Source organism: Cucumis sativus, chromosome 3 (assembly GCF_000004075.3).
Source record: "Cucumis sativus cultivar 9930 chromosome 3, Cucumber_9930_V3, whole genome shotgun sequence".
NCBI lineage: Eukaryota > Viridiplantae > Streptophyta > Magnoliopsida > Cucurbitales > Cucurbitaceae > Cucumis > Cucumis sativus.
The window spans coordinates 28,052,481-28,068,842 of record NC_026657.2 but is presented as its reverse complement, the minus strand read 5'-3'; the positions used below and the strand labels follow the sequence as shown (position 1 = coordinate 28,068,842).

The window sequence follows — 16,362 nt, the reverse complement described above, 5'->3', positions numbered from 1 at the left end:
CAAAAACGGTGCATGACATATCAAAGAAAGTGAAGGTATTATAATAATCACAATTGTTGTTTTATGATAGACTCAACGTGTCTATATATAAACTCTAATTCAATTATTTTTTTTCAGATTGTTCAAGAAAAGGCAAAAGCGAAAACTATGGAAATAGTGAAGAACATTGAGAATGCTAGATCAAAGAGATAACCTAAACCGTCAAAGAAAGTGTTGGAGAATCTGAAAGATCTAAAGAAAGAAAAAGACTAAAAGAATCCAAAAGATAAGAAGAAAGAATCTCCAAAAGCAACAAGATAGTCTCCTAGAATAAGAGATTTTGCCCCTAGTTTTGATTTGAAAATCTCTCAATTATGAGTATGGATATTGTAGCTAGTGCATTAATTTTGTGGTTTTTTGTGATAGTTCACATTGACATTGTAGTACATTAGGAATTATGGTTCTTTGTCAATGATAGACTCTACAATGCCTTTACATATTCATATGTAGTTTGATCTTACTATATTAAATGATAGAAATGTTGGATTACAAGTTACTTTGTCTCTGTTTGCATTGGGATTAGTATTTGACATGAATCACAGGTAGAATTATTGGCGATAGACTACAAAATAATGGTTTTTATCACAGGTTGAACTAGTTGGAGCATTTTATGGTTTCTATCAGTCATATAAACTATTGACGATAGACTACACAATAATGGTTTTTATCACAGGTTGAACTAATTGGTGCATTTTATGGTTTCTATCAGTGATAGAAACTATTGACAATAGACTAGACAATAATGGTTTTTATCACAGGTTCAACTAATTGGTGCATTTTATGGTCTCTAACACTTGTAGAAACTATTAGAGATAGATTTTTATATGTATTAGTACTTTACAAAAGGTAGATTATTATTGACTACTTAAAAAAAAAAAGAATGTTCTCTATGCTCAAGCTAAAAGAGTATTATAAAAAACATAATGTCATATCATTGTAAAAATGGTGGAAATTTGCAATTTCTACGATTGTGACCAGCACGATGACAATGACTGCATTTTGGTTGACTTTTCTTCTCGCCAATTGATAATATTCTTTGTTTTCGTGGTCGTCCAACTAGACACTTGAAAACTAGAGGAAGTATGTTCTTGTCAACCCCAATAGATTTCCAATTAGAATGGTTCCCAACTGGACGAACTAATCAAGTATAAGCTAAAACCAAAGTGCTTGACAAAAAATAATTGGAAACAAAAGAGTAAGTATTCATATTGCGTCCACGAAGAACAGCAAGTGCATGAGCGCATGGAATTTCATCAAGATCCCAAACGCGACAGGTACATGATTTGCAATTTAAATGTACCATAAATTGTTTTCTTCCATCAATCACTTGAAATTCAACATCATTAATAGCATTAACCTGAAAAGAAAAAAAGAACAAACTTAGTCAACACATATGGTCTATCATTGATAGAATCTATCGCTGATGCATAATAAGAATCTATCAGTGATAAAGTCTATCATTGATAGGTCTTGTTATATTACTCACTAATTAAGTAAATAAACATTAAAGCACAAAAACTTACCGTGAAGCATCTTGAGTTTTGATGTTGTATACGTAATTCTCCCTCAGTCCAACTAGTTAAAATAGTTCTTAGACAACATGCAACTTTTCTTCGATCATAAAAAATATGTGGGAGCAGTGAATGAACCTGAAATAAAAAATACATATATACATTATATCAAAGACAAATAACATGTTCTTTTACTATATATCTGTCACTGATGTAGTTTATCATTGATACTTTATAGTAATTAGAACATCACCAGAACTATGTAACTAATATGGTCTATCATTGATAAGGACTAGCATTGATACGTGCTATCATCGATAGAACCTAAAGTAAACCACCATATCGTCAATTTGATGATATACTCATTCACTATCACTGATATGATTTATCACTAATATGATCTATCACTGATAGATCCTATAGTAAACCACCATGTCATCTACTCATTAACTATCAATGAGACGATATCTATAAGTGATAGACTATATCATTGAAAGCTTGATTGATGATATATATTGTAAGAATAAAAACATACCTGGGTTAATTTCTTTTAGTTTTGTAAAAAAGTTGGGAATCAATGCAAAGATTCTTTTGCTTCACCATTCAAAGAATTCGTGACAAGTTCCTCGGCCCTCCACACTTTATAGTAGCTAACATTTACACCAAGTTTAGTGCGCATGTGAATCATAATATCATTTGGAGTCGAACAGTAAAAAAAACTAAAGTCTTTTATCATACAATCACTAATCACTGATGAAGATGCTTGTCTAGCTATGAGTAGTTTGAATAACATTCATGGAGCAATCATGATTAGCAATATACTTTCTTAGTCGCCATAAGTCCCCACCCTTGTAACGAGATGCACTGACATACCATGAACAATTATCGTGGGAGCATTTAAGCTCAATAGATTTAGAATTTGATCTCACAGTCTTGAACTCAAAATTGTTCTTTATAGCAATGTAGTAAAATGACTTTGATAGTAGTTCCTTGCTAGCAAACACATCATTTTCTTTCAAATCAGATGTAGAAGACAGCCTACTAACATGAATATCCGTATGAATTTGAAAATCATCATCAATTGAAGAAGAAGGTAACAGAGAAGGCAAATTATTCATCCCACTGTTAACAACACTAGATGACCATTCTAAATCCCTAGAGACATGAGAAGCATGGACAACTAATGGATGTCTTGTAATTTGCCCTTTAACTAAACTTATAAACCAAGCAACATCTTTATCTTCATGAATTTCAAGCATAGTTTGAATATCAGTGATGTCATAATCCAATAAGATTGACAATTGTATTGAAGAATGAGATGCATCCAATCGAAATGTATATTAATGAAAAAAAGAAGAATATGTGGGACTCATTCATAATGTATATAAATAATGAAAAAAAAGATTAAAGTGTGGGACAAGCAGAATATATATATAATAATAAGAGAAAAATGGAAGGTGTGGGGTCCCAAGTTATGGAAGTCGTGTCGCGCTGTCAATTATGCACTGTATTGTAAAACGTGATGTTATACCATATCAAACGTGCACATCAATGTTGTTGCCTTCTAGATGAGTTATTTAAATCATTTTGAAGAATTTCTATATTTTTAGTTTTTCAATTTGACCTAAATTTAGTATGCAATATTGTTTTAAGTTTTTAGGTCTTATTTTCCTTAATAGCATTTAAGTATATTTTGATGACAATTGGGCTTCCACCCCATGTGTTTTCTTCAATCGACAATCAAGTGTATTTGGATGATTGTTAGGTCATTCTATGCATGATCATTTAGCCTATAAAATGGATTGGGAGACATTCTCAACCAACCCATATTTTCGGATTATTTAGGTTGGCAACCCAAATAACTCGAATTTAGTTTCTAACCCGACCGCTAAAATATATGGGTTGGATTTGGTTGTAGAGTTGTATAGTTTTTTTTAGTTTCTAATAAGTATAAAAAAGTTAAAAACTATTACATTTAAATTTCAAATCTACATAATTCAAAATTTATATACCTAGTTTATTTTTTTATTAAATAATATATATTATATTAATTCGAGTTAAGTTAGGTTGAATCGATTTTTTCAACCATTCAGCTTAAGACCCAACCCAATCGAAAAAAAAATCAAATTTTTTTAACCCAACTCAATCCTTATAACATGGGTTGGGTAGTCTCGGCTATACAGATTCAACCCATATTCTTACCCCTCGGCTTTTACAAGAATTTTAGTTATTTTAAGGACCCTTCCAATATTAAAAAAACTTCTACTTATTCAATCATATTTTCTAGTCCAACTTTTGTCCTTCTTCCTCTTCATCCCATCTCTTCTCTCTAACGCTCCTAAAAAGGTTGCTCGTTTTCTCTTCGGTATAGAGTTGCGTGGATGTATGAACTAAACAAGTCCTAACCGACACAAAGTTTCATTATAAAATCATATAAAAAATTCTTTTGCCACCTATCATCTTCACTCTAACTAGTTTTGCTATCGTAAATTAAAATTGAGCTTTATTGAAAGCTAAGTAACAAAAGAATTATATTCTGAAACATAGGACAAAATAAAAACTAAATCGAAAATCTATCGAATAAATATTTTACCCATTATCTTTTTATATCAATAAAAAGTATTTTTAAAACACACACCTCTTATCGTTCGTCCAGCCCTTTTCCTCAAAAGCATAACCTAACCACTCTTCATTTTTATCTAATCCTCTCCAATCTTCAACGGTCGGTCCCTCCTCTCCAATCGGACGACGCCGGCGACCACCGCTCACCCTCTCCGATCAGAAGATGTCGGGGACTGCAACTCTGATAAGAGCAGCCCTTGCTTGTCCTCCGTTTTGGTTACTTGTCTCGGTTTAAAGGCTTTTCCCTTTTTTTTCTTTTCTTTTTTGTGTATCATTGTTTGAGGAGTGTTTCAACTAGTTTGACAGAAAACACACACATATATATGTTTTTTTATTCAATACTTCATATTAACATGCAGTCTCAACGAAGATGTTGAAATTTGTATGAAACGTGATTTAGCCTGAGGCATTTTTTTTAAAAAAATATTTATTTATTTAATGCGGAATTTGTACATTGTGAATTTTTAAAATATTATCTGTAATTTTTGGTATGATTTAATCAGATTTGAGAGATTACATTGCATTCTTTCGTTCTTTGGAAAGGTGTATCTTAGTGTTTTTGTCTCGAGAACATTTTTATAATGAATTCGTTCTATTTTTTTATACTAGATGGCATCTTCCTCATCATCTATCCTAACCGACAGTATTCAATCATCTACGTTTTTACATTTTGTTTTCGATGAAAGTGAGATCTCTATTTAGGATTTTGTATTTGTATCGTAGTTTGGAACTTCTTCATGAACTCAACAACTAATGTACTTTTTATTTATGTTTGAAAGAAGTAATGCTATGTTCTAACATATGAGTAACTTATCTACAAGTATTATCGCATAATGTGACGTGTCCTACTTTTCTAGAAATTAGATGTATGGCCGTGATGTGTTGTGTGTCAATGTCTGTGCTTCCTAAGAGTCATCTCTTCTAAGGGAGATCTCCAAAGCTAGGAAATCATGTTGATGTATAGAGACTAACAAATAAAACTGTAAAAACTTTGACAATCTCAAATAGAAGGAGAAGGCTAAAAGAAAGTAATACTTGTATGTATGAGTTTACATCTTCTTTTCAACAAAAGAAATTGTGGTAATCCACTTTCAATTTTCTTGTTTTTGTTGCTTTTGCAAATTTCTCAAGGTGGGTCTGAGACTATCCCTTTCTCGAATCCTTCCACACTTCTATACAGACTCCACATGTTTCTTGAAATTGAATAGAATTAAGGATTAATGGGAAAGACAAGCAAACACTTGGCTACTTTGGGATAAAATAAATTAGGAGCAAAATGAGTAATGTTCTTTTGAAAGACCACACACCGGTTGTAGGCTTGAAGAATGTAGTTTCAGAAGTTCTTGGAGAAACTGCAGAACATGAAAATATGATTTTGGTTATCTGTATGATGGAAACCAGCTTGATATGAAATCAATACTATGTTATTGATGATAGAATAGAATGATTACCCTAGTACAATATAGAATTTCTCTCTATGTTTCCCTCTCTTTCAAGGAAGAACAGAAAATAACCTCATAACCCTTTTTTTATTTATATTAACAAAACCTAACTAACTCACTTCCCATTACTAACTATTATCGCACGCTCTTCACATGCGCGTGATAACTTCTTTCTTTCCTCTTCTGCTGTATTGATGTAGTATCGGGGGTCTATCATTACACTCATTCTCCAAATTCACCTTGTCCTCAAGGTGGAAATCTGGAAAACACTGCTTTATATCCTCATACAACTCCCATGTAGCTTCATGTCAAGGTAATCTCTTCCAACTTATTAACATATCCCAACTCCCAGCTTTATTCGTCAGATAACCATAGACTTCCTCAGGTACAGTCTTCCATTCATAGCTTTCGGTCAACATAGGAATCACATCTTTATTTTCTTTATGAGGACCGACCACCTTCTTTAATTGGGAAACATGAAAAACAGGATGTATAGTTGCATCATCAGGCAATTCGAGTTTATAAGCCACCGATCCAATCCTTTCTACAATTTTATAAGGTCTGAAAAACTTAGGGGATAGTTTTTCATTCCTTTTCTTCCTCAATGAAGTTTGCCTATAAGTTCTTACCTTCAATAGCACCAACTCTCCCACTTGATATTGAACTTCTCTCCTCCTTAAGTCAGCATATTTCTTTATCTTATCCTGAGTCAACTGTAAATGTTCTTTCAGAACTCCAAGCACTACACCCCTCTCCTTCAACTGTTCATCCAGTGATGAATTTGGTATATCCCGATCTTCGTAATGGATTAACGAAGGAGGTAACCTACCATACACAGCTTGAAACTGAGTAATCCCCAAGGAACGATTATAAGTAGTTATTATACCAAAATTCTGCCCAATGCAACCATTTCACCCATTCCTTCGGTTTCTCTCCACAAAAACAACGTAAATAACTTTCTACTTCCTGATTTACTACTTCAGTTTGACCGTCAGACTGAGGATGATATGTTGTACTATAATTCAGTCGTGTATCAGCCTGTATGGACAGCTCCCTCCAAAAATGACTTGAGAACACCTTATCAATCCTTATTATATCCAATATGTTATACAAGAAGTAGAAATTAAAATGGGAATCAGAAGCACAAATGAATTGTTTAAGCATTAAGAATGAATTGTGGTTAAATTGATATAGGATTTTCAAGTGATTATCGTATGAATGATAACTAATTTATATGATATTAGATGGCATGCCAGTTACTATCAAATCAAATTCACAATCAATTAAAAGTAAGTATTAGAAGTAATAAAATTATAATTAGTATCATCAGAGAACAATCAACATGATCAAGTTTCACCATGTAACAAATAAATATACGATATAACAATTAGATAACAATTATTATCAAATAGCAACTTAATATTATAAAAAAATTATCAAAAGACAATTAGAAGGTAATCAAGTCACAATCACTAACTAAAATTGAAAAAAGAATATGAATACTACCATCCGATACAAATCACATAACAATCCGTAAATTATTGTGAGTATTTTCTAGTTTTTTTCAATCCTTTTTTAAATTGGGTTGGATGACAAATTAAGGTATGAACCTAATTTTTTAAATGTTTTTGTAAGAAACTTTGCTCTTAGTCTCCATGTCTTAAGCACCGAATTCTTCCGATGCCTCTTTTTGATGTACTCTCCCTACTTTCTAAGATTTACTTCTTTTTACTTTTTTTAAGCTTAAATTTAAAAAATAAAACACAAAACACCAAATAACTATAGCAAAACGAAAATTGCACAATATAGCAAAACACAACTATCTATATGGAGATTAAAATAGACTATTATACTATTTGTGTCGATCTATCTTCATCTATTACAAATAAATTGTTATATTTTATCAAATATTTTCAAAAATTATCCTTTAAAATAATTTTTCTAATAATTAACCTAAAAAATCTTTGATTTAATAAAGTTTTGTAAAGTTAAAAAAAAAAATTAATTTTTTAAAAAACATGTACGTCTTTTTAAACCACATTTTTACCTTGTCATTTGTTACTACAATTTTTTACAAGTTAGAAGCTCCAAACACATAGCTTTCCCAAATTGAGAGAATGTTTCAATAGTATTATACTCTAAAAGCCAACTAAATGATACGATTGACATTTTCTTTAATTTTTACGAGTATGAAGGTAAGGAATGTAAGAAATTCAAACCTCTAATTCTACCGTTTAAAACATCTTAATACTCACATTGGCAAACCTCCAATGACTCGTAAGGGGAAAACAAAGAAAAACACACGAAAATCTCCAAATCTTTCACGATCATCAACCCCACGTAGTAAAGGGGGAAACATGGTTCCTTTAAAAAGTAAAATAAAGAAGAAAGAAATGCTATGAAGCAAGTCCCAGAAGGAGGAAGACGTGTATAAATGCAAAATTATGAGAGTTGTAGCACAAGTAAAGAGGATGGTAGCTAACTTAGATACAAATAAAGATATATTTCCGAAGAGAAATTGGGGCCTCACATTGTATAGATAAGGTTCCAATTCCAATTACTTGCTTTATTCCACGTATTGTCATCTCTCACAAAGAGTGAAGAGACAAAAATGGCAGAAGCTGGGCACCTTGTTACAACAGCAAGAAATATCAACTCCATTTCAAGTGCATTCAACAAAGCTGCACCTAAATCTTCAACTCAAACATTCAAAATCAAAGCTTCTTCAAAGAGAAACGACATCTCCTTGGTAAAACACAATCTCCTACTTGTCATCTTTCAGATTTCTGCAGACATTCCCTCTTCTATTCATACAATTCTCTTCCATCTAAAGATTTTTTTTTTTTTTTCATTTTTCTTTTTTAAATGAAGAGAAGAAGCAACAAAACAACAAGGCGTCTAATTACAATATCAACAGCTGGAAGCAGATGGCAAGGAAAATGGACCGTTGATTACATGCTTTCCCTGCAAGACCTCAACTTAGAAGACTTGGTAGAAGATGAAAACAATAATGCACATGTCTTCATCAATCTCTGTATTGAGAAGGTAATTTCAATACTTTTCTCTCTCCAAAACTCTATTTTATGTATAACAACATTAATGAACGCACCTTGAATCTAACTCCAACAACATCTAACGATGGATTTGATCCATCTCCAATAGAATCTCAGTGTGGACTATTATTGGAGAGACCAAGATGGGTAAAGATATATTCTCCAACTTGTTTCTTTTTCTTTTTTCATTTTTTGTGGAGGAGCCTGCTGAAGAATCCGTTTCTCAGCTCAAGAGAATAGACATCGAACAATCACTTTTTAAGCAATTTAAAGAATTAAAACAGCACAAAATGAGAGCAATTCTACACAAAATGCTCTATTCGCTAACTATATCACTAACAGTTTCCCTTTGTTTTTACCAGCATGCAAGTTTCGGGTTCACTGTGGATGGAAGGATCAACACATCATTCACTCGAAAGTGTTGTGCCTGTTCTTCGCCATACTGCAGAGAGGTCACTGTTTAAATAATAAAAAAACGATTGAATCACATATGGCTTATTCTTAGTCATCCGTATCACATCTATCCATGAAGTTTCAATTTATAACACTCCAACCAGTGTTCTAACACACAATTATCGTAATCAAACAGATCAATGCAAATTTTAATGTATTGGTTCTGTCATCAAACAGAGCCAACAGGGAAATTCATCTTCCAGATATTGGAGGCGACGATCCTTCGGTAAGTTTTTGCATTTCTTCACTTCAACTACTTAGAAGTATGACAACCATCTTAAATTTAACAGGTAATTTATGTTAAACCCGGACTTGAAGCCGATCTAGATTCATTGGTACGTGACACAATTAGGCTTACCACCTCAACCAAGGTGAGAAGTTAGCAAACAGAATTAGCCTACTTATCAATAACTATTAATATAAAAAAAAACACTGCCAAGATTCAATTGGAATAAGTTAACAAAACAGCCTACCTCTTCCAGGACACTTGCTCAGAGATGTGTGAGAAATCTCAACCCACAGTGCAATGTAAGTGGTCAAGTGTCACTGACTCAAGCTTCCACTTGCAATTAACGTTGGGACTAATTGAGAAATGTTCATTGCAGATATTGGTGCACAGAACGCTGCATCTATAGACAAGAGGTGGTCCAGGCTTTTGGAGCTTAGAAAATCTAATTCATAGATAACAAGCAATATGTATATATATTGATGGTTGCTCATCTAGGCTTCCGAAAACATGACTGCCCATTGATAAAATTAAATTGTTTATTAGTTTCTAAGTCAATATCATAATGGAAAAGTGGTTGACACCTGCAACTAAAATTGGTTTTGCCTGATCACCTATATTTCTCCTTTAAGTAGAAGAAGACTAATAAGAAATTATCCCTTTGACCAAACCATTCAACATAAGTTCAAAAATACATCCCGTAGTATATCAATCCCCCACCCCCCGACCCTAAAAAAAAAAATCATATATCGGCAGCAAGGAAATTTCCAGATAGTGACACCTGCATGCATGTAGAAAAGAAAAGAAAAAAAAAAAGAGGGAAACTTAGTAGTCAAGCAATTGTCAAGGCATATCTACTCCAGAGGCTGGAAGTTCAAATCCTCCCACCCTGTGATACATTATTCTCAAAACTATATCAAAATGGGAAGATAATCATAAAGATTCTGCCTACCTTCTCCCCAAGTTTAAATGCTGGTAGACCCTTGTATGGGCACATACTGCACCGAAAAGCATCTCCCAGGCCACACTGCAAGTTGTATTAACGTTAACATGTAGAACAGATAAATAATAAGGTGGATGAGTTGCAAGTGAAGAGCCAAAGTAAAAAAGACAGAACAGAGGTACAGCACTCATGGAAGAATGTCCATAAAAACACAAGGATAACCGACACTTTATGCCATTTCATATATCATAAAGCAAAAAACTATCCATAAACAAAAAACTGCACTCGATAACTATGATTCCATTTATTTTTTTTTCTTACGTTGCCACATGCAGATTGAGGGTTTTCCAACAAATCTGAAGTCAATCCCAGTTTCTCTACTTTCTCCTCTGCTTCGGCCCTACCACAAGTGCAGTTCTTGCAAGCTTTCCTTGTGCCTCTAACTTCACAATCACCAACTGTGCAACAAATTAAATAATAAACCGTAATCAATACTACCTTCCACTAAATAAAATCACAGTTAAATTACTAGTTTAATCTCAACTTTCAAAGTGTCTATTAGATCCTAAAGTCTGAAATTTCAAACTTGTGTCTAATAAAGTTTCTAAACTTTCAACTTTCCCCCTGATCCTTTCAATTTTGTGTCTAAATGATCCTAAACTTCCAATTTTATATGTAATAAATCTCTAATATATTAAAAAGAAAATTTTAAAACTAATAGATGATTGATCTTTTAGGTTAAAAGTTGAATTTTATGTTTAGTACAACTTTACAATCTAAACATATGTGATTTTTTTAAGAAAAATATGTCTAGGACCTATTACAAAACTGAAATTTAGAGATCCTATTGGGGAAATAAAGTTGAAGTTTAAGATCTATGAGATAATGGAACTTAATGGACAAAATGGAAAGTTTAAAAATCTGTTAGGTGATTTTTAAAGTTCAAGGACCTATTGGCACAAAATGAAAGCACAGACCTACGAGATATTTTTAAGAGTTCAGTGATCAAAGTGATCGAATTGACACGGACGTGAAAGTTAAGCAAATAACCTTATAACTTACCCAAGTTTAACATATAATATATGACAAGCCTTTCATTGTTTACCTGGTAGCTGAGGTTTCTTCAAATCCTCCTCAGTCAATAAACTATCTTCATCGATCAAATCAGAATCATCATCAAGCTGAATCCTTGGTAGAATTTTTGTAGGCTTCTTAATAGCTGTTGAAGGATATGCTGAAGAATATTCCCTCGTTTTGTTTATTGACCAAAGTTGTGTATTTATACAAGGGTAATTACCCAAAATAACTAAGCCTACTTTATTTACATTAACATCATTACCCAAATTAACTAAGCCTAATTTATTTACATTAATACCCTCCCTCAAACTCAAGGTGGTAGAGTAGCGATCAACTTGAGTTTGGTAAGTAAGTGACAAAATCGATTAGATGGCAAGGCTTTGGTGAAGATATCCGCAGGTTGTTCAATAGTAGAAACAGAACGTAAGAGGAGGGTGTTGCTTAAGAGGTGGTGACGAACAAAGTGACAGTCATTTTCAATGTGTTTTGTACGTTCATGAAACACATCATTGTGAGCAATCTGAATGGCACTACGATTGTCACAATGGAGGAGGGTAGGACCCTGTTGAGGGACACCCATATCGGCAAGGAGCCACCGAAGCCATATAAGTTCAGCTGTAGCATCAGCCAGAGCACGATATTCAGATTCCGTACTGGAACGAGATATAACACTTTGTTTCTTACTACGCCATGAGATGAGAGAATCACCTAAGTAAAAACAGTATCCTGTAGTGGATCGTCGATCAGTAGGATCCCCCGCCCAATCAGCATCAGAATATCCCGACAACACAAGGGAAGACTGAGATGAGAATTGAAGACCATGTCCCAAGGTGCCTTTGACATAGCGAAGTATGCGTAGAACAGCAGTGAAATGAATTGTTCGAGGAGCAGCCATAAATTGACTGACAATATGAACAGCATATGCAATATCTGGGCGAGTTACTGTTAGGTATATAAGACTGCCAACAAGTTGCCGATACAAGCTTGCATCGTCAAGAGGAACACCATCAAACGGAGTTAGATGGACATGAGGATCTAACGGTGTTGAAGATGTGGTGGAGTCTGTAATTCCTGAGCGTGCTATTAGATCAGATGCATATTTCGCTTGAGATAACAGATAACCATCTGAACGGTGAGAGACTTCAAGACCGAGAAAGTAATTGAGAGATCCAAGGTCTTTCATCTCAAAATGTTGACCAAGATATTGTTGTAGGTCGGATATGGCCTGTTGATCATTACCAGTAATAATCATATCATCAACATAAAGAAGGAGAAGAACAATACCATGAGTTGTCTGTCGTGTAAAAAGGGCATTGTCGTGAGAGCTGGAGGTAAATCCAAGTTGAGTAATGGTGGAGCTAAACGTGGCAAACCAAGCTCGTGGAGCCTGTTTTAGACCGTATAGAGCGCGACGAAGGAGACACACCTTGTTGGGAGGAGGAGAAGTTCCCTGAGGTGGCTTCATATACACTTCTTCAGATAGGTTGCCGTTAAGAAATGCATTTTTGACATCCATCTGAAAAAGAGGCCACTGTTTGGCAGCAGCAACAGCTAACAAGCTGCGAACAGATGTCATCCGGGCAACAGGGGCAAATGTTTCTTCATAGTCAATCCCATATTCTTGTGAGTATCCTTTTGCAACAAGCCGAGCTTTATAACGTTCAATAGTTCCATCAGAGTGAGTTTTGATTTTGTAAATCCATTTGCAACCAATGGGTCTTTTACCGGGAGGTAAATCAACATAGTCCCAAGTGTGCGTCTTTTCAAGAGCCTGTAATTCTTCATCCATTGCTTTCTGCCATACTGGGTTAATACTGGCCTCTTGATAAGAGGTGGGTTCAACAAGGGAAACAATGGTAGAAAAACAATGGTAATCAGTGAGATGAGGGGGAGGTTCTCTTACCCGGGTAGAGCGACGAAGAGGAGTAGCAGGTGGCGATTCAGGAACATCATCGGAGACAGACGGTGGATCCAGATTTGCAGTAGCAGGTGAAGATTGTGCAAGCTCAGTATCCAAGGTGGGTTCAGAGAGAGGAAAAAGGTCAACAGATGTGTTTGTAAAGAAAGATTGAGGACTAGAGAAGGAGGTGTGGAAGGAGGACAAACGAGAGAACATAGTGTGTTCCCAAAAAGTGACATGCCGAGATATCCGGAGTCGGTTGGAAAGAGGGTCCCAACAACGAAATCCTTTGTGTTCGGTGCCATAGCCAAGGAAGCAACAGAGACGGGCACGTGGTTCAAGTTTATTGTGTTCATGAGGATGTAACAGAACGAAGCAGGCACTACCAAAAACTTTGAGTTTAGAATAGTCGGGAGAAATACCATATAGTTTTTCGAACGGAGAGGTATTTTGAAGGACAGAGGAAGGGAGACGATTGATTGTATATACTGATGTAAGGGCAGCTTCACCCCAGAATTTTTCTGGACAAGAGGCAGAAAGAAGGAGGGCACGTACTGAGTCAAGAATGTGACGATGTTTGCGCTCAGCACGTCCATTTTGTTGAGAGGTATGAGGGCAAGAGCGCTGAACAATAGTGCCCTGTTGGGAAAGAAAAGAAAGAAGGATGGAATCTTTATATTCCAAAGCATTATCAGTGCGAAGAATTTTGATGGGAGAGGAAAATTGAGTGCGAATCATGTTAGCAAACTCAATATATGTGCGAGATAATTCAGAACGATGTTTTAGAAAGTAAATCCATGTAAATCGAGAGTAGTCATCAATGAATAAAACATAGTAGCGATAACCATGAACAGTAGTAATTGGGGCAGGACCCCAAATATCAGAATGCACTAAATCAAAAGGTTTATCACAATTAGAGATGGATTGAGAAAAAGATAAGGCAGGTTGTTTAGCAAGTTTGCAATTCAAACAATTAAAAGGAACAAATTTAGTAAGATTAGTCAAATTGTTAACAGAAATTAAATGACGAAGTTTTTCAGAGGAAGCATGACCAAGACGAAGATGCCACTGATATGTGTCAGAATCAGTGACCGAAGCAGAGATGGAAGAAGGAGATGAAATCCGAAGTGATGTGAGCTCAAACAATCTTCCCACTTTGCGACCCGTTCCAATCGTCTGTCCCGTCTGCGGATCCTGAACCTGACAACCATTGGGAGAAAATGAAACATTTAAGCCCAGATCACATAATTGACCAACAGACACTAGATTAAAGGTCAGGTTAGGAACACAGTAAGTATGGGGAAGATGTACACTGGGAGTATCAATGGTACCAGTATGAGAGATGTTCATACAATTACCATCAGCAGCATAAATAGGAGGTAAAGATTTTGTAGGGCTAGAAGTAGACATAAGAGAAGAGTCAGAGGTCATATGATTACAACAGGCAGAATCAAGAAGCCATCGATTACCTGATGAAACAGCCAGAGCGGAGGATGATGAAATTAGTTGATTCAATAAGCTCTGAAGATCACTTATCTGAATGAGGGATGAATCATCCGAGGTCGCAGCAACAACAGATGAGGAACCATGTTTGGTAAAAATTTTCTCTTTTGTGGAAGTGCTAGGAGGTCGGGGTGGTCTGGTAGGGCAGTTATCCAGAATGTGGCCATGTTTATGGCAGTACCTGCACTCTATTTTAGGACAGTTACTAAATTTGTGACCAGAGAGCTTACAATTCTTACAAAACATATTTGCGGCTCTGTTGGGAGTGTATGTGCTAGCAAGGACAACATCAGATTGTTTAGTAGAGTTGATGCCAAGACGCTTTTCTTCAAACAGAATTTCTTGAATAGCTGCATCTAATGAGGGTAAGGGATTCCGGTGTAGTAAAGCAGCTCTAACAGATTCATATTCTGGACGTAATCCCATAAGGACTTTAATAAGGCGAAGATGATCTTTGCTGATGTTCGCTTGGTCAAGTTGAGTCCAAATGGGTTGAAGAACTGCCAAATATTCATTAACAGACTGACCAATATCTTGATTTAGATTTACAAGTGTACTGTGCAGTTGGTAATAATGGGCTAAACCAATAGACTTGAAGCGTGTAGACAAAAAATCCCATAATATTTTAGCATCATCAAAGGCATCAAACTGTGCATGTATAGCGGGGAATAGAGGTGTTACCAAGCCAGGTGATAATTTGATGATTTTTACTGTCCCAATCTTCGAGACGTTCAATGAATGTGTTATCCCCTTCCTTTGCAGTTGGTTTGGTGATGTCGCCAGTTACAATGCGCCATAGTTTTCTTCCAATAAGAAAACTTTTCATTTGATTTGCCCATGTGATATAATTTGTACCATCAAGTATTGTAGAAATGGGTCTAAAGATATGGTCTCTCTCCATTTTGATTTGAGTTTTACTGTATATTTGGCGGCTGAGATTTGCCTTGACGGAGACAGAGATTGCGCAGCAGGTCTTCACGAACGGAGAGAAAAGGAATGGGCACGGCGACAGATCTAAAGCTCGGCTGCGGATGGAGACATCCAAGATGACGGATCTGGGTTGAAGAGCGGCGGCGAAGGAATGGGCGGCGATGCTTCACGAACCGACCGACGATTGCAGCGACGGATCTGGGTTGCGGAGCGGCGGCGAAGGAATGGGCACGACGACAGATCTAGAGCTCGGCTGCGGATGGAGACATCCAAGATGACGGATCTGGGTTGGAGAGCGGCGGCGAAGGAATGGGCGGCGAAGCTTGAGACAGATCGGAGCGGAACCAGCTTGAGACAGATCGGAGCGGAGATGGACACCTGAGACAGATCGAGATGTGGCGCGACGATCGGAGCTGTAGATCGGAGACGACTGGCGCTTCGCGGATGAAGACAGATCGGAGCTGCGACTAATCGGCGCGACGAAGATGACGGAGACGGTTCGAGATGTGGCGGAACAGCTGCGAGGCGCGACGAGGATGATGGAGACGATTCGGGACGCAGCTCTTCCTGGAGGTATCGAGACGATTCGGGATTGAGGCGTTCACGGGCGGCGGCGGCGGCGGCGACGATTGAGATGGAGCCTCAAAACCCTAGCTCTGATAC

The 16,362-nt window shown here is 36.1% G+C and overlaps 2 protein-coding genes across 3 annotated transcripts; one reads left to right on the top strand and one right to left on the bottom strand.

Moving 5' to 3' along the window:
* Window positions 1–8,007: 8,007 nt before the first annotated feature.
* On the top strand, window positions 8,008–9,942 carry LOC101221885 (large ribosomal RNA subunit accumulation protein YCED homolog 2, chloroplastic). 2 transcript variants are annotated; one of them, XM_011653501.2, is made up of 7 exons: window positions 8,008–8,363; window positions 8,486–8,659; window positions 9,030–9,119; window positions 9,257–9,346; window positions 9,411–9,491; window positions 9,603–9,648; window positions 9,726–9,936. In XM_011653501.2, the coding sequence occupies exons 1-7, from the start codon at window positions 8,226–8,228 to the stop codon at window positions 9,800–9,802; spliced, it is 696 nt and encodes a 231-aa protein (XP_011651803.2). In that variant the 5' UTR covers window positions 8,008–8,225; the 3' UTR covers window positions 9,803–9,936. The 2 variants fall into 2 exon arrangements, with proteins under 2 accessions (XP_011651803.2, XP_031738941.1); XM_031883081.1 differs by lacking the exon at window positions 8,008–8,363 and having other exon boundaries at window positions 8,614–8,659; window positions 9,298–9,346; window positions 9,726–9,942.
* Window positions 9,696–11,625, bottom strand: LOC101221656 (anamorsin homolog). The gene is made up of 5 exons (XM_031881716.1): window positions 11,621–11,625; window positions 11,395–11,537; window positions 10,611–10,747; window positions 10,299–10,373; window positions 9,696–10,127 (listed from the first exon to the last, which is right to left on the bottom strand). The coding sequence occupies exons 1-5, from the start codon at window positions 11,623–11,625 to the stop codon at window positions 10,089–10,091; spliced, it is 399 nt and encodes a 132-aa protein (XP_031737576.1). The 3' UTR covers window positions 9,696–10,088.
* Between the last annotated feature and the right edge of the window lie 4,737 nt (window positions 11,626–16,362).